This window comes from Megalobrama amblycephala, linkage group LG10 (assembly GCF_018812025.1).
Source record: "Megalobrama amblycephala isolate DHTTF-2021 linkage group LG10, ASM1881202v1, whole genome shotgun sequence".
NCBI lineage: Eukaryota > Metazoa > Chordata > Actinopteri > Cypriniformes > Xenocyprididae > Megalobrama > Megalobrama amblycephala.
In genome coordinates, this window is record NC_063053.1 from 32,890,913 (window position 1) to 32,910,555 (window position 19,643).

Below are 19,643 nucleotides of genomic sequence, written 5' to 3' on the forward strand. Positions count from 1 at the left end.
CGTTCACACTGAAAATTCCAAAAAGAAAAAGTACACTTTAAATACCCGGATGATGCACTAAATTAACGGAAAAAACGAAGTGTGGAATGTTGCAGCTTTAATTATGTAGTGGAGGGGAAGGGAGGATCGGACTCCGTTGTTAAATGACAAAATAACCTTATACAATTCACGCACTACATGGATGAGTGCATAGTGCACAAGTACATAGTGTATACGTGCATAGTGTATAGTGCGTCATTTGGGACGCAACTTATGTCTTTTTTATTGTTTTATAAATAATATTAGTTAAACCTCTAGTGGTGAAACTTACATACTGTGCCTTTAAAAGCCATTCAAAATAGATTAGCAATCACATACAGCATCCCAAAAAAAAAAAAAAAAAAAAAAAATACTTTAGCAAATGTAGCAACCTAACTAACAAATTTTTGTTCTAAAAACGTTAGTTATGGACACGTTAAAATGTTAGTGGAACGTTTTTTTTTTTTTTTTTAAGCCACAGCCTTAGATTAAATCAACTGAAGATAAAAGAAGACATTAAATCTCTCAAGATCTCAGCAGAGGATGATTAAACAACTCCACTAATAGCTTTACCAGCTTCACTTATTGCTAACCAGTTGATGTTTTCATGTACAAAAGTTCTTATTGAGATAAACAGGTTAAAATGTTGATGTTTAGTTGAAAGTGTTAAGTTTGAAATCATCGTGATTGTGATCAGTGTTTTACTTTAGTTGGGCTCTTGACTTAATGATAATTTATTTCTCTTTTAGCAATTGCAAGTGTTTTCAGTGAACATTTGTGCATTGCTGAAGAAAGAGAAAGATGAAGGCCCGGTTTCACAGACAGGGCTTAGCCTAAGCCAGGATTAAACCTTAGTTTAATTAGGATATTTACGTAGCTTTTATAAATGTACACTTGAAAAAAACATTGATGGTGTACATCTTGAGACAAAACAATAGCACTGACATATTTTAAAATATGTCAGTACAAGTTGCTTTCAGTTAAAACAGCTCAAACATGCATTTTTGTCTAGGACTAGCTTAAGCCTTGTCTGTGAAACCAGGGGGAAAAGCAGATTGACTGTCTATGATGTCTATTTTAATGACATTCAAATTACTGCTTTTTCTGTAGTTTCACGACTGGTTTAAACCATTGTGAAGTTGAAGAATTAATGAATAAAAAAGGTAATAAATGAAACTCTTGTGATAGAAAGATCACTTGTAACACTGAAGAGATCTGTATGAGATCTTCAAAAAACACTACAACCATGTGTGTAAAAGTTGAGACATCAACGAATCTCAACAATGGTGACAAAAAATATTGAAATCTATATTCTAAAAAAGAATTCAGCTGAGAGCCATAAATGAGTTTTGTGTGCTAGCATGAAGTTTCATATGCTGATTTTTGATATCTGACACCGTAGTTAATAACATCTTGCTCACAATATGTTTTCATAATTTTTTCAGAATATCAGATTGTCACAGTGGTACCACATGGTCAGTAGCACAATGTTCAAATAATAACAAAACACACTTCTGAGCAGTGATTAGACCACTTCACAATGACATTAGTTAACAGCCAACATCACCTATTGTTTTTTGGTCTCAACTTCCTCTGATGCAGTAAACAGGTTTCCTGAACACAATATTAAAGCAGTCAGAGAAAAACTAAGAAAACAGGGGGTTTTGCTGAGTAACATCCAACCTTAAGCCATTTTTAGCCAAAAATTTAGTGATCCTTAATATTTAAAGGACAATTGAAAAATGTTCTTCAAAGAAGACATTATGAGGACATTTAAATAATAATAATAATAATAATAAATAATGTTTTTGTGCTAACCTTTTGAGAACATTATTGAAGAAAAGATAACATTAAACAAATTTTCTATTCATGTTACTGGAAGAATGTTTGTTCATAACGTAACTGAGAGAACCTTTCCAAAACATTAGCCGAAGTTATGAGAACGTTCCCTGTTAGCTGGAAACATGCTAAACCTGACTAAATCTCAGCAACTGCACAGCAAAATTCTAAAAGCAACTCAAAATATTTTAGTAAACATATAGCAACTAAAAGCCATTCAAAATATATTAACAACCACATAGCAACATGCAAAAAAACAAAAACAAAAAACACTTTAAATACCTTAGCAACTGAGCGACTCAAAATACCTCAGCAACTGCATAGTGAAATGTTAAAAATACCTTAGCATAGTCACTCAAAATATCTTAGCAACTGCATAACAGCACCTTAGTAACCACCCACAACATTGGCATCGGTTTTGCACAGACAAACTCCCATTACTTCAGAAAATGTACAAATTTTTGTTTCTTTAGTTTTGGTGGTCATGATGATAAATAAGTGATGAGAATCAATCAATATTTCACTAAAGCTTGCTTTGATATATTGAGGTAACATACAGGAAATATTGCAGTCACCCTAGCCAAAGTTGTTTTCTATATTCGTTTAACCTTGGTCTGTCTGTGCACATGCAGTCGATTCAGACCTATTCCTCGGGGAAGTACTGTTGTGTAGCACAGCACAAAAATGAGAAGGAAAAAGAAGAGAACGGAGACCTGTGTTACATAATCTGAACTAATTCTGCCAGATGGTTCATTCATACCTGAAGAGCTGCTTTATTGAAGTGTCTGAGTTGACGTGGCAGTGACCGGAATGAGATGTATTGATTGGCGGGAGCACACTGGCACACAAGCGGATATCTGTTCTGCGGTGCCGTTGTCTAGATCATTCTGATCTGATGTGGCATCTGCCGAGCATACGATATTAACTTACCCTTGGCTCATGAAGATGCATGAGTGCAGCTATTTGTAGAAGATTTCTAAACCTGTGCTGTGAATTGCTTCTGGTTTTGGGAGGCGTCTCCTTCACCTGAACATGCTGTTGATTATTTGCATATTTGACATGTATGTCTGTTTCACTTTTAGCTGATGAATATGAATGTATCTCCATGTACTGTTACAAAGCATTGAAGACTAAATTTGTATTTCCTAAAGGAAAAAGAAGTGTTTGCAAGGCAGCAAAAGAATGCTGTTAAAGTTTTAGGGACGTTTAGGTTCTGTGCATTGCCAAAAACTGTGCACACTCTGAAAAATGTAGATTCCCATGAGAAACATATGTCCATTTGAAAATGTCTGGAGGGCAAATTTGGTTAACAATAGCTTTAAAACTATGTCAGTCTTTTTCATTTTTGTCTGTGTCAGTGAAAAAAGTAAATATTTTTTTTTTTATCCCTTTAAATTGTAAGCACAGAGCAGCCATGAGCATATTAATATACAAAGGTTATAGAAACATTAGGATTTCTTGTCAAACAGAGAAAAATAAAGGAATAAAGAAATAATAGTTAGCAAATATATTATATCTAACATAAATGACTGTCCTAACCTCAACCTGTAAACACACTTAAAGGATTAGGTCACTTCTGAATGAAAATTTCCTGATAATTTACTCACCCCCATGTCATCCAAGATGTCCATGTCTTTCTTTCTTCAGTCGAAAAAAAATTAATGTTTTTGATGAAAACATTCCAGGATTATTCTCCTTATAGTGGACTTCAATGGCCTCCAAACGGTTGAAGGTCAAAATTACAGTTTCAGTGCAGCTTCAAAGGGCTTTAAATGATACCAGATGAGGAGTAAGGGTCTTATCTAGCAAAACGATCGGTCATTTTCTTAAAAAAAAACACAACTGTATATGCTTTATAAACACAACTGATCACCTTGCAAGTGCTTCCACCATTCCGCTTTCCGTATTCTTCAAAAAGCTTACGCTGTATGTCCTATGCCTTCCTTATTCTACTTACGGAAAAAAACGGAACTGGCACTGCGTTCATTACGTAAGTTGAAAAGGGAAGGCGTAGGACATACAGTGTAAGCTTTTTGAAAAATACGGAAAGCGGAAGCACTTGCAAGGCGATCATTTGTGTTTATAAAGCATATACATTTGTATTTTTTTAGAAAATAAGACCTGTATTCCTCGTCTGATATCATTTAAAGCCCTTTGAAGCTGCACTGAAACTGTAATTTTGACCTTCAACCGTTTGGAGGCCATTGAAGTCCACTATACGGAGAATAATCCTGGAATGTTTTCATCACAAACCTTAATTTCTTTTCGACTCAAGAAAGAAAGACACACCTGTATCTTGGATGACATGGAGGTGAGTAAATTATCAAGAAAATTTTATTTGAAAGTGGACTAATCCTTTAAGCCAGTGGTTCTCAACTCCAGTCCTCGGGACCCACTGCTCTGCACATTTTGTATGTCTCTCTTATATGACACACTCAATTCAGTTCATGCAGACTCTCCTAATGAGCTGATGATCTAAATCAGGTGTGTTAAATAAGGGATACATACAAAATGTGCAGAGCAGTGGGTCCCGAGGACTGGAGTTGAGAAACACTGCTTTAAGCCACATTTTTTACCTTGTTCTAGTGTAGATCTGAGGTTGATAAGTAAATTTACTGAAAGGCTACCAGGAAAGTGTAACAAAGTTGAAATGCTAAACAATTCATAATACACTCTAAAAAATGCTGGGTTAAAAACAACCCAAGTTGGGTTGAAAATGGACAAACCCAGCGGTTGGGTTAAATCTTTGCCCAACCTGCTGGGTAGTTTTATTCAACTCAACTATTGTTTAAAAAGTACTGTATTGCTTGCTTAAAATGAACCAAAAGTATGTTGGAGATTAACATTTATTATTAAGTTTAATGAATAATAATTAAACACTAAACATTTATTAAATTGCCTATTAATAAATGTTCACCTTTTGATTATTATTGTTGCCTCTTGTAATTATGTGTCTGATTTTTAATTGTGTAAGCCAGTAATTTTTAAACAATAGTTGGGTTAAATAAAACTGCCCAGCACGTTGGGCAAACATTTTCAACCCAACTTGGATTGTTTTTAACCCATCATTTTTTAGAGTGTATGCATACATAATTCTTAATCTTATGCCTTATATGCTGAAAACAGCTCTGGATGAGTTGCTTGTATGCCTGGATATTACTGTCGGTCATGATTTAATTGGCATTTAAGTCATTGATGAGTGCTGACAGACCACTGATCAGCTCAGATGAGAACGTCTAGGCATTTTACCTTTGGCGCACTAAACTACAGTTATTAGTAAGCAGTTATCTCACAACTTTTATTATACACCTCGAAAAAAAATACGAGGTCTGGATTTCTGGGACCTCAGCAGTGGGAAAGGCCATAGTTTTGTGTAAATTAAAAAAAAAAAAAAAAAAGGGACCAAACATAGTTTAGCATGTAAATGTTACAGTGATGTAATTGAAGTAAATGGTAGATTTTCAGATTATATATAAAAATAATGAATGTCTGTACATTTAGAGTTTCCTAAAAATAAAAATTACATTTTTTTTGTATTTTTGTGTTGTAGAAAACCAAATTTTCAGTCAGTTTCAGATATATGGGGTGCTGTTAAGGATGTGGGCTGGTAAGTGAAAGGTTGTATGGTCAGACCCCTTAAGGGAGATGTGAATTGTCATCATTGTGCCCTTGAGCAAGACACTTAACCTCAGGTACACCTGGAGGACAGTTACTGTGTGCTGTAAGTTGCTAGGGGGTTATAAATTATCACCTAGAGTGGACACTGAAGCCACATTTAAAATGTATGAATGCCACTGCATTGCAATAAATGATAAATTATTATTAATAGATTCACCGTTCAAAATGAAGACAGTTCAAAAGTTAGTGGAACATGTCCGTAGTTAATTTAATGTTGTCATTTATTCAATTTATTCTTGTGAATATGTTGTTGTTTTATAACGCAGCAGCTTCATGGCAACAACATTCATTTCACTGACGGCTATGAGTTGAAGGAGGATATCGGCATTGGAGCGTATTCGGTCTGCAAACGTTGTGTCCACAGAATCACCAGTGTGGAGTATGCTGTTAAAGTAAGTATAAAATCTACTCTATTAAAGCACTGGATTCCATTAAATGCTCTTTGAGTGACAAAACACACAGTGCAGAGTATCATTTAGTGAACAGCAGAGGCTGTTTCATAAGAGCCTCTTGATGAATTGTCGTAGAGAACAGCATCTCTCAGTGTCAGTCGAAGCTTTATCAGACCCCGCTTTTGACCAGCCCACTTCATTTCAGATTATTGACAGAGCCAAGAAGGACCCGTCTGAAGAAATCGAGATTCTCCTGCGATACGGCCAGCACCCAAACATCATTACTCTGAAAGATGTGAGTCACAGTTTGAAAAAAGAGAGAAATGCTACTTTAGTTTTTTAGAGACCCCCTACTAGTAGTTGACTATTTTTGAGTTTTGTAATCTATATTTAGTGTTTCTAAACTGTACTCATGGATTTTAACAATTTGTAACTTTTAATTTATGTTGGATTGTAGATCTAAAGAAAATCTATTATTTTATCATGAAGATGTTAATAGAGGTTTACAGTTTCCTAAAATGTAGTTTTCAATAATACATTTCTATTTTGCCCATATGTTTATTAAATTGACTTTATGGTTTTATGGACCATAGTAGAAGAATGCCAATTTACGTAATATGTTATATAATCAATTCGAGAGTTTATGCATTGACGTCACTTTCTTGTCTGAACACGCCCTCTCAGCCAGACTGAGTTGCAAAACATCCTGCAAACATGACTGGCTTTAATAGGGGAAACTGTGAAAACGTGTATCTGCTTAAATTAAAGGGTTAGTTCACCCAAAAATTCTGTCATTAATTACTCACCCTCATGTCGTTCCACACCCGTAAGACCTTTGTTCATCTTCGGAACACAAATTAAGATATTTTTGATAAAATCCGAAGGCTCGTGAGGCCAGATGCCCAGAAAGCTACTAAAGGTATATTTAAAACAGTTCATGTGACTGCAGTGTTATGAAGCGATGAGAATACTTTTAACGACTTCATTCGATAATATATAGTGAAAGGCGATTTCAAAACACTGCTTCATGAAGCTTTGAAGCTTTACGAATCTTTTGTTTCGAATCAGTGGTTCTTGGAAAGCTGCTTTGAAATGATGTGTATTGTGAAGCGCTATACAATTAAATTTGACTTGACTTGACACTTGGTTGCACTTCAAGACAAGATTTGTTGGCGAAATTCAAGTGATGAGGACATCAATGGATACTCTGGTTGTTTCAATATATTTTGTAGAAACTTTTATAGTTATCTGGATAACTGTCTGCTGTTACCGTAAGGCAGACGATACAGAGTTCTGCGGTGTAAATTGAATCTATTTAACAACTGCTTTGTGCTCCTATCTTTTTAATCTATCAAACCTTGCTTTGTAAGGAAACCTGGGTTTGTCTAACATTATCTAACCATCCCTCTTTGTAGAACACAAGGCTCTTTATAATGTGTGTTGTTAATAAATGCTGATGAAAACTTTACAGTTATGTAGAATATAAGATGGTAAATATTTAATTGATAAGTTGTCGATACAATATATAACCTTACCGCAAAATTCGCCATATCTGACACAAAATGGTAACAGCAAATCCACATTTCGTTGCCTGAAGTTTAATTGTTTCTGCGAATTGCAGCAGTCCATTTGCTTCTCTTTTTCTGTAGCTTTTGGCAGTCTGTAAAAAGATAGCTCAGATTTCTTGTTGAATGTATTTGTACAGTCGATCACACCACTCTCCAATTTTAGATGTGTTTTTATGTGTTTTCACTGCATTGAAGTTGAACACCAGTGCTGCCACTCAGTCCTTTTGCCAGTCAGTGGGTGTAGCCGCATGTGACTCCGCCTACTGTGACATCATGTGCATACCCTCTAGTCTGTGCCCTAGTAAAAAACCCAATACCAAAATCTATATAAAATTCTTTATACTTCAAATGATATAAAATTATAATTAAACTTTATTTCTTTATTGCACAATGCACATTTCTTAACAGTATGCCTAAAAGTGTTTCAATATCATATTAATGAGGATTGTATGATCTTTGTATAATATCAGTCTTTAAATGCAAGATGTTTAAAGTGTACCTAAAGTACTGAATTCTTGCAATAGTTCCACTTTAGCACAATCAAATACACTTAAGTATGTCTTTAGTTGGACCTCAGCACTACTTCCACACAATTAAAATGCATTAAGCACAAAATTAGTTGTTCCAATTTAGCAGACTTTAAGTATACCAGTTTAATATACCCAAAAGTACAATTGCAGGGTATTTTTATTTATCACATAAATATGTAAATGTATTTGTAGCACACTTAGCACAAATTAAATGTATTTTAAATACATTTTAGTTTTTTAGTTTTTTTCACTGGGGTAGATTTTAGTTTTGATATCAATATTAATTTTCATAAAGTTAGGCCTGAAAATGATGTGATTAGCTTGGAGAGACCCTTTAGTTTAGAGAAATGTCTAATCAGTTGGGTGAAAAAAATATTCTTCATATCAGGAAATAAATAGACATAATTAATCCAAATTAGCTAATGGACTAATGAAACTCTTCTATTGTGTGTTGAAATTCTTCGAATTCCATTTCAAACTCCTCTTTCAATATCCTGTGTGTATTCCAATTCAACATCCTGTGTGTTGTGGCCAGTTCAGTTTAAATTCTTGGACAGAAAGGAATTCAGAATTTTACAAAACACTGCAGCCCACTAATATAATTTTAAATGTTTTTAGGGCCTTTATCTCAGCTGTCTTACTATGTTAACCTTCGTTACCTTTGATCCAATTTCATAAGTTCTCTTCTGGTTATATAAGCCCTCTTGAGCTCCCTCCTGTCTGTGAGTGAAGGCTGCATCACTGCAGTGTGATGGAGAGAGTGAGCGCTGTGCTGTGTGCTGCAGGTCTATGATGACGGCAAGTTTGTGTATCTGGTGATGGAGCTGATGAGAGGGGGAGAGCTGCTGGACCGGATCCTGCGGCAGAAGTGCTTCTCAGAGCGGGAGGCCTCAGCTGTGCTCTGCACCATCACCAAGACTGTGGAGTATCTGCATTCACAGGGGGTCAGTTTGCATGTGGTCACAGAGGGGACACTAAATAGTTAGTTGCTAATGAAGATAAACATACCATACAAGTTCTAATAGAACAAATTACACAAATTTTGGTTACTTTTAAGTCACATTGTAGAATTTACTACATCGTTGTTTCTACTTCCGTGTTCAGGTTGTGCATCGAGACTTGAAACCCAGTAACATCCTGTATGTTGATGAAACGGGTGACCCAGAGTCCATCAGAATCTGTGATTTTGGCTTTGCCAAACAGTTAAGGGCTGAAAATGGTCTGCTCATGACACCCTGCTATACTGCAAACTTTGTGGCTCCAGAGGTACTTTTAGATCCATTTTTCTTTTCAGCGCTGTTATGATTTATTAATCTAAAAAAAAAAAAAAACTTTTTTTTTCAATGTTTGTAAAAAGTCATACGTGTAATTTAAAATAAATAACAATTGCTTTTAGTGAAAAGATGCATTGTCATTTTGTGTATTGTACTAACATAATTGAAAATATGCTGAAATGGTTGAAAAAATTGCATAGTACTCAGAGTTTTGAAAATGCACCATTTGCTTGTGAAAATTGCACCAAAGCAATTAAAAAAAACTGTTTTATAATATATGTTGTGCAATTTATAACAACAAACCTGTGATTCATACAGGTCCTGAAGAAACAGGGATATGATGCCGCCTGTGATATCTGGAGTCTGGGAATCTTACTATACACCATGCTGGCAGGGTAAGTTGAGTCTTAACTGCATATATGTTATATATTACATATACTCTACCATTAAAAAATTTGTGGTCAGTAAGATTTTCATTTTTAGTTTTTATTTGAAAAGAAAATACATATAATACTACTGTAAAATGCATTAAATTGATCAAAAGTGACAGTAAAGACGTTTACATTGTTACTAAAAAAATCTATTTTCAGTAAATGCCATTCTTTCTATTCATAAAAGAATTCTAAAAAAAAGTGTCATAACTGTTTACAGTTCGATAATAATAATAATAATATGTAAAATAATAATAATAATATATAAAAATGTTAGTTAAGTTCCAAATCAATATATTAGAATGATATTAAATGTGACACTAAAGACTTGAGTAATGATGCTGAAAATTCAGCTGTGCATCACAGGAATAAATTAAATTTTGAAATATATTAGATTATGGAATAATTATTTAAAATTGTAATAATATTTCACAATATATGCACAATATTTTTGTTCAAATAAGTGCAGCTTTGGTAAGCATAAGAGACTTCTTTCAAAAACATCTTACAAATCTTACTGGCCCCAAATATTTGAACGGTAGTGTATGAAGTATTTAAATATATAATCACAGTTTATATTACAAGGCAAAATTTGTACATATTTGATTTTTATTTATTGTTTCTCATGATATAAAAAACCTTCACGTCTCATTAGTTGAAATTAGTTTTGTAGACAAATATAAATTGTTTCTACATATTTTTAAAAAATAAACTATACAGTAATTTTAATAAAGACAAATAGCTGAGATAATGAAGGAAAATTATTCATTACATGTTAAGCATACATGTGAATCTTTAGTAGTGTTTAAAAAAACAACAATAAAAAAAAAAAAAAAATCCCAAAATGCATCTGCTCCAGCAGAGCTGGAAAGATTGTAGAAGCTCGATTATGAAATATTTGATTTGATTTTGTGGTCATTACATAATTTTCATATAACTATTTTATGACCTCAATGTTATTCTAATTTGTGGAAAATAATAATAATAAAGAATAAGTAGTGGTGCCCAAACCTGAGAGTTAACAATTTTACCAACGCTATCTCACGGCCAATTCGTATGTATTTTACGAGATGGCTAATTCATAAGAATTGGTACGACCTCACTCGTACGAATTCATACGATTTGTCTAAACCCCAGTGATGGGCAGGTTTAGAGGTGGGGTTAGGGGTAGGTCATTTGTACGAATTCATATGAGTTTGGCAACTTGTAAAATACGTATGATTTAGAAATTCGTACGAGTGAGGTTCTCAGTAATAGTTAAAAGCTCACTTTCAAAAACAGTAGAAAGAAAACCAGTCCTAGTACATACTCCATATTACCACATTATTACCATATATATAAGTCCATATTACCATATTACTTGTGCTGCAGTTTTTTTCATGTTTAACTAATCTCAATTTGAACAGAGTCTGTTGCTCTTAATGAACTGACAGTCTTCATCTAGGCATGATATAAGCTAACATCTTCCTACCATTTGAATCATTTCAATAAAAAACGATCTACCCACATGACCTAAGAGCACAGCCTTAATTTTCATAATTTTCTATAAAATTATGAGTGACTTGTCAACACGAACGAATGAAAACCCTATGTAGAACATCCTACTTTCCCATTGCCCAGATGAAGGGACTAATTTCTAGAGCAGGGTGGAGGGGATTACTAGGTAAGCCGGGTCAAGTCACAGAGTAATTGTGCTGAACACAATGCCAGAGCTATCAGAAGCCAAGCAGAACTCTCAATTTAATGTTCCTGACTATGGATAGAGCTTTAAACCTCTGTGTAATCAGAACATTTGAAAAAAATTCATCTCGCTCTTCTGACCTAGCCATATGTGTATGCTAAATATATCTAGGTGGAAATGGGAGTATTATAAAAAAAAAAGCCACTCTTTTCTTTCTCTTCTCACCCTTTCTCTGAAAGGGCACATTCACAAGTTCTTTCACACACTCAGCATTCAATCTGTCCCACAGTTTCACACCCTTCGCTAACGGCCCTGACGACACTCCAGAGGAGATCTTGGCTCGCATTGGCAGTGGGAAATTTGCCCTCGCAGGAGGCAACTGGGACACAGTGTCTGACGCAGCCAAGGTCAGGTTTCTTATTTTTGCATGTTGCCATTAGGCCTGGGCAATATATAGCCCATAAACCAAAATTAGTATCTTTTTTTTTTTATTTAAAGAAATTATTTTTGTTGTTTAATACAAGAAGTGAAATCTAGTTAAAAATAATCAAGGCATGTATTCCACACTTCCTTTCACTAAACGAAAACAACAAACATATTATGAAAAAATAACTGTTTTTTATTTGAATACATTTAAAAATGTAGTTTTTTTCTTGTTTTCAACATCATTAATCCAGTCTTGGAGTCACATGACCCTTCAGAAATCCTTCTAATATGTTGATTTGGTGCTCAAGAAAGATTTCTTATCGTTGCCAATGTCAAAAACAGTTTTTGCTGCTTGATATTTCTGTATAAACCATGATACACTACCATTCAAAAGTTAAGGGTAAAAAATAAATAAATAAATAAATAATACTCTTATTCAACAAGGACCCATTAAACTGATCAAAAGTGTCCATAAAAACATGTATAATGTTACAAAAGGTTTCAAAAGATTAGAATTTTCATATTCATCAAAGAATCCTGAAAAAAGTATCATAGTTTCCACAAAAATATTTAGCAGCAAAATGTTTTCAACATTGATAATAACAATGATATTAACTGAGTACCAAAAATAACTTATAATAATTGAGCACCAAATTAGCATAGTAGAATGATTTCTGAAGGATCGTGTGACACTGAAGACTGGAGTAATGATGCTGAAAATTCAACTTTGATCACAGGAATACATTACATTTTATGATATATTAAAACAGAAAACAGTTATTTTAAACTGTAATAATATTTCACAATATAGCTATTTTTACTATATTGCAATATTATTCACAATATTAATGCTTTTTACTGCATTTTTGATCAAATAATTATTCCAAACTTTTTATATATATATAGCAGTGTATATCAATATCACTGTTCAGTAATAGAGAGCAATGTAGATAGATTATTTATTTAGGCAATAAAAATGCAATAAAACCCATGCAGGGATGTCCGTGATCATTTTTGAGTGATGACACAAACAAATAATTTTGGATTATTTTATTGAATTTGATTTGAATTGATTTACAGAGCTGAACCTATCTTATCAACTCTAATGCTAAACTGAGACAGATTGGTAAACCAGTCTTTAGGAAACTTAATGACAAAATATAAGCATGTTAACATCATCACAATACTTAATTTTATATTGCTAACATTATAATAGTAAATGCATTGTATGTATTTGATATATCGCCCAGCCCTAGTAATAATGTGCACATTCAGTGTTTACTATCAGCTGTGAAGGCGCTTCTTCCTTTAATTCATCTTCATTAGGATCTAAATGATTTCAGCCTCAGAAAGCAAAACAAACAAAAAAATACTAATATATATATATATATATATATATATATATATATATATATATATATATATATATATATATTATATTTATTTATTTTTACAGGACATTGTCACTAAAATGCTACATGTGGATCCTCATCAGCGGCTGACGGCACCTCTTGTTCTCAGACATCAGTGGATAGTGAACCGCGATGAGTTATCTCAGAGCCAGCTGATCAGACAGGACGTGCAACTGGTGAAGGTAATGCTCCTGTTATCCCATCTGCCTCTGCCAGATCCAGTCTCCACTATGAAAGTGCAATATCGCCACCTCATGTTCACCTGTAAAACTGCATCTGTTCCACTTCAAATGTTTTACACCTAAACAAATGAATAGTTCTTTTGGCTTGGAATGGCAATTAAAATGAAGTCATAACTGTATACTAAAGAAAAATAATATAGTGAAAACAAATCAAACAAATGTTGCCATAGTGAATTAACAAAGGGTCAGTTTTTGATATATAGAGGAGAAATATAGAGGATAGATATCACAAAAAAGCCATTGTTCTGTACTGACAGTACATACTCTACTGTTCAAAAAGTTGGGGTCTGTAAGATTTTTGAAAGAGGTTTCTTATGCTAACCAAGGCTGCATTTATTTAATCAGTTATTTAAAATACAATAAAACAGTAATATTGTGAAATAGCATTAGAATTTAAAATAAGTGTTTTCTATGTTCATATATTTTCAAATGTAATTTATTTCTGTGATGACAAAGCAGAATTTTCAATAGCCATTACTCCAGTCTTCAGTGTCACATGATCCTTCATCTAATATGCTGAAGTGAGCATCCCTGTGCCTTACTCTGAAGGGCAGAGCCCTTGAAGTGGGGACTTTGGAGGGAGCAGGGCAATTGTGTGTCATAATGTAGCTGTTTGGAATGTTCTTGATGAATGTTCTTCCTCATTATTTTCACCTGAATGTTACCCTGACAACACAGCTCAGAGTCCATCACTCCATTAGCTGTTCTTACAACAGGAATTTCTTATTATTTCTGTTAATATACAGTACAGTGCAAAAGTCTTAGGCACGTCAGTATTTTCACCCCCCAAAAAAGGTTTTAAGCCAGTTATTTATATCTTTTGCTGTAGTGTGTCAATAGGAAATATCCGTTCACATTTCAGCCTCATTCATTTTGCCATTAATTGTAATAATCCAGTGAGATTTTTGAATACACAATAAGACTGATAACAGCCGGTGCTCCACATGGAGATCAGAGCTCACCATCATCAAATCCGTCTGTGATTACATGAAGAAACATGAAACTGCGACAAACCAAGTCCAGAAGAACTGTGGCCGTGTCTCCAAGAGATTTTAATAAACCTGCCTCCAAAGCTACCTGAAAAATGATGCCCAAGTGTACCTGGACAAGAGCTGTTTTAAATGCAAAGCGTGGTCACACAAAAGATTGTTTTGATTTAGTTAAAGGTGCCCTCGAATGAAAAATTGAATTTATCTTGGCATAGTCAAATAACAAGAGTTCAGTACATGGAAATGACATACAGTGAGTCTCAAACTCCATTATTTCCTCCTTCTTATATAAATCTCATTTGTTTAAAAGACCTCCGAAGAACAGGCGAATCTCAACATAACACCGACTGTTACGTAAAAGTCGGGGTGTACGCCCCCAATATTTGCATATGCCAGCCCATGTTCCCAACATTATGAAAGGCATTAGACAAGGGCAGCCAGTAACGTCTGGATCTGCACAGGTCAATCAACAGACTAGGTAAGCAAGCAAGAACAATAGTGAAAAACGGCAGATGGAGCAATAATAACTGACATGATCCATGATAACATGATATTTTTAGTGATATTTGTAAATTGTCTTTCTAAATGTTTCGTTAGCATGTTGCTAATGTACTGTTAAATGTGGTTAAAGTTACCATCGTTTTTTACTGTATTCACGGAGACAAGAGAGCCGTCGCTGTTTTCATTTTTAAACACTTGCAGTCTGTATAATGCATAAACACAACTTCATTCTTTATAAATCTCTCTAACAGTGTAGCATTAGCCGTTAGCCACAGAGCACAGCCTCAAATTCATTCAGAATCAATGTAAACAATATAACAGTATACAATACTCACATAATCCGACGCATACATGCCGCATGCATGACGAACACTTTGTAAAGATCCATTTGAGGGTTATATTAGCTGTGTAAGCTTTGTTTATGCACTGTTCAAGGCAAGTGCGAGCTTCGTGGGCATGGAGCACGAGAATTAAAGGGCCAGTAGCCCTGAATCGGCTCATTTATAATGCCCCAAAATATGCAGTTAAAAAAATGAATTAAAAAAAATCTATGGGGTATTTTGAGCTGAAAGTTCACAGACACATTCAGGGGACACCTTAGACTTATATTACATCTTTTTAAAAAAAAGTTCTAGGGCACCTTTAATATAAAATAACTGATAAATAAAATCTATTTATAACAGTATTTTTATTTTTTTTAATTTACAGCATTTTTACACAAGTGCCTAAAACTCTTCACAGTACTGTATCTTTGCAGGCAGGTTTCTTCAAGCATCTTAGAGACACGGCCACAGTTCTCCTGGATTTAGTTTGTCTCAGTTTCATCTGTTGTTTCATGTAATCACGGACGGATTCGATGATGGTGAGATCAGATCTCCATGTGGAGTACCGGCTGTTGTCAGACTCCTTGTGTATTCAAAAATCTCACTGGATTATTACAATTAATGGCAAAATGAATGTTTGGAAATGTGAACGGATATTTCCTATTGACACACCAGCGAAAGATATAAATAACAGGCTTAAAACCTTTTTTGGGGGGTCAAAATACTGACATGCCTAAGACTTTTGCACAGTACTGTAAGTGTTGCAACTAAATATACACTGTATAATGATGATCTTCTGTATGTGTATGTATGAGTGTATTCCCTCTCTGCTCTTCTTTGAACCCTGCATGTAGTCACATTTACATAACATATCTTCTGTTAAACACATCTTACCTATGAAACTTATTTCATATGCAACGTATGACAAAAATGTGTGTAATATATCACAAACATAACAACAAAACAACTTGAATTATTACGTTCACAAATCTCTCCACACAATAAACCCTCCCCTCGAAGAAATCAGGGCAGAAGTGGTTGAAAGTGGACAAAAGAGACGGATTAAAATACCAGGTGTAAACGGGAATGTGTCTCCCTCGTCTACTTGTGATCCTATCGATCTTAATACCAGGTGGAAACAGGGCCATAGATACTACTTTTGGGTTCCAACTAATGCTTTGACATTGCATAATTCATGATATATTAATTCAATCTATGACATCTTTTCCTAGGGAGCGATGGCTGCCACATACTCCGCTTTGAATCGATCACCTCAGGCCCCAAAACTGGAGCCGGTGCTCTCTTCCAGTTTGGCTCAGAGAAGAGGCATGAAAAGACTAACATCCACTCGTCTATAGTACTCCGGCCAGACACGGGAGCGTCTACAGCTTTAAGAAATGTCAGCGCCCAGGCTTCGGACAAGGTACCAGACAACCGCCAAAGCTTCCGGAGCAGAGTGGAAAAATTGGATTGACCAGAAAGTGTCAGAGCTATCTCCAAAGAGAGACAAATGATCTGCCAAGTGACTCTGCTGATGTGGAGATTGATGAGGGCCAGATGCAAACATCACAGCTGTCAGTGCTCAAAAACAGATCTTGCGGAGCGCGGTGCATTTTTTTTTTTTTTTTGGTGTGTTCCACCCTTGTGAACCTCTGGAGTGTAGCATCATGGAGTGTTTCCTTTTAATGGTGCAGCAAAGATCACAGTTATCTTTCCCAAACTGTGTGCAGTCGGTCGGAAACCCAGTCATTCATAAAAGTTGCTACTACTTGCTGCAGACACTTCAATTAGAGCCATGTAGAAGTTAACTGAAGATGTTTTGGTTTTTCATGGTGAGAGTGCTGCGCCTTTAATATGCCAGCATTATTAACATCTTTTGAACATGCATGCCAGGTACAGTATGTATTTTTATGACAAACAAATGGTTCTAACATGCTAATGAAAGCACAAAGAACATCTTTCATGTCATTTTGGTTTTTGTTTTACTACGTAATTACTTTCTTTATGTCCCAGTTTTACTTTTTTTTTATCTTATTCTTTTTTTTTTTAGTTTATTGGTCTTATGTAGGCTAATGCTGAGATTTTTTTCGAACACAGCTGTGTTTAATTCGAATGTTTCTTTTTTTTTCATCTTGTGTATTTGGACCAAATTGGTTGGTTGGTTTATTTATTTAATTATTTATTTAATTATTTATAAATGTGTTTGTTGATATGCACGTTTATCTATATAATTATTTAAGTATTTATGTGTTTATTGAAGATATCTCGTACATTTTTATCTAATTATTTTGAAGTGACCTTTATGCATAAGCACGAAACCTAAACAAGTGCCACACATTTGCACTAGATTGATTGAACAATGATAAAGAAATAAAATTTAGAATATAAACATGTGCATGTATTTTCACTTTCATAGAAAAAAAAAAAAAAAGAAAGAAAAAAGGTAAAAATACAGTTCGAACTAGACTACCAAAATAATCTAACATATATTGGAAAGTCTTCAGATCAATGATCTTGAAAACACATGACATGCTTTATGTACTGAGGTCATCATCTATTACACTTACAGTTAACCATTACAATCTTCTGTTACATGATGTTAAAGGCAACCTTAAAGGATTAGTTCACTTTCAAATAAAATTTTCCTGATAATTTTCTCACCCCCATGTCATCCATGTCCTTCTTTCTTCAGTCAAAAATAAATTAAGGTTTTTCATGAAAACATTCCAGGATTATTCTCCTTATAGTGGACTTCAATGTCCTCCAAACGGTTGAAGGTCAAAATTACAGTTTCAGTGCATCTTCAAAGGGCTTTAAACGATACCAGATGAGGAATAAGGGTCTTATCTAGCAAAACGATTGGTCATTTTTGAAAAAAATATGTAAATGTATATGCTTTATATAAACAAATGATTGCCCTCCAAGTGGTTCCGCCAAAACCGCACTTTCGTATTCTTCAAAAAGCTTACGCTGTGCATCCTACACCTTCCCTATTCTAATTACAGAAAAAATGGAACTGGCGCTGCGTTCATTTCGTAAGTTGAATAGGGAGGGTGTATTCTTTGTCTGATATCGTTTAAAGCCCTTTGAAGCTGCACTGAAACTGTAATTTTGACCTTCAACAGTTTGGAGGCCATTGAAGTCCACTATAAGGAGAATAATCCTGGAATGTTTTCATCAAAAAACTTAATTTCTTTTCGAATGCAGAAAGAAAGACATGAACATCTTGGATGACATGGGGGTGAGTAAATTATCTATTAACTAATCCTTTAACCAGTATTACATAATTCTTCCATCAGAAGTCATAACTTGCAGTAACACTTTAATTCAATGGTCCACTTTAGACATTTTACTAACTATAATTAGCTTTGCATCTGCATGTCAACGAGCATTCATTAGAGTATTAGTAGACTGTCTGCTTAATATCTGCTTAACACTTTATTTTGATGGTCCCAACAAACATTCTACAAACTATTTGCAACTACATGTCAACTTATTCTACTAACCCTAACCTAACAGTATACTATACTCTAATGAAAGTTAGTTGACATACTTGCAAAGTTACTAATAGTTAGTAGATCTGATTTAGACCATCAAAATAAAGTGTAATCCAACTTGCCTATATGCATTAGTTCATAACCGTGCATTAGAAAATCTGCTCTCCACACATAGCATTCTGCTTAATTAAGAATAATCAGACATTCTATTCGCATGCCATACACAATTTGTAGCAGCCTCTGAAAGTTTAATGATAGCGGTACAGATGAAAATAACCTTAATTTTGTATGATAAAAATACTCTCTAGAAGACAGTCCACTATTTTTGTATCAATATGATCAACACCTTTTCCAAAATGAAGCTCTGTTAAGCAGAGAAACACATTCTGGGCTGTGTCAGGTCCTTCAGCCAAACACTTTATCTTTTGCTGATGTGGCTTATTTTTTACATGTGAAATGTGAAGTTTTAGATTTTTGTTTTATAACAATACTCAGAAACAGGTTTATGTCAGCGCATCAGGTGTAGAGACATTCAGTGATACCTACCAAACAGCAAAAGTATTAGGATCTGTCCTTGCTAAAGAAATAATTATACTTTTATGCTCTGTGTTGGCTTGCATACCAAAAATTATAAATAAAATACATAAAAATGTGATCAAACTGGTGTCAATATTATGATGTGTGATTGATAGCCTACTTAAATGTTGACCATGTAAGTTCTTGAAATTAATATATGGTATAAACTAGACAAGACTGTGTGCACCTGACTAGTCGTTCAAATAAATAAACAAGTACATAAATATATTCATGAGAGGGTCCTGGAGCTGTGGCCCTCCAGGAGC

At 34.4% G+C, this 19,643-nt stretch overlaps 1 protein-coding gene across 2 annotated transcripts in view; it reads left to right on the plus strand.

The window, feature by feature from the left end:
• rps6ka2 (ribosomal protein S6 kinase, polypeptide 2) overlaps positions 1-18,029 on the plus strand; it is a 61,517-nt gene extending 43,488 nt beyond the window's left edge. The window contains exons 14-21 of one of the 2 annotated variants that reach the window (XM_048205788.1): positions 5,802-5,927; positions 6,133-6,222; positions 8,811-8,969; positions 9,130-9,291; positions 9,618-9,694; positions 11,701-11,818; positions 13,294-13,431; positions 16,537-18,029. In XM_048205788.1, coding sequence (XP_048061745.1) covers positions 5,802-5,927; positions 6,133-6,222; positions 8,811-8,969; positions 9,130-9,291; positions 9,618-9,694; positions 11,701-11,818; positions 13,294-13,431; positions 16,537-16,662 — 996 coding nt within the window. In that variant the 3' untranslated portion in view covers positions 16,663-18,029. The remainder of the gene's footprint in view (positions 1-5,801; positions 5,928-6,132; positions 6,223-8,810; positions 8,970-9,129; positions 9,292-9,617; positions 9,695-11,700; positions 11,819-13,293; positions 13,432-16,536) is intronic. The other variant, XM_048205789.1, reaches the window with a different exon arrangement.
• Positions 18,030-19,643: the final 1,614 nt, after the last annotated feature.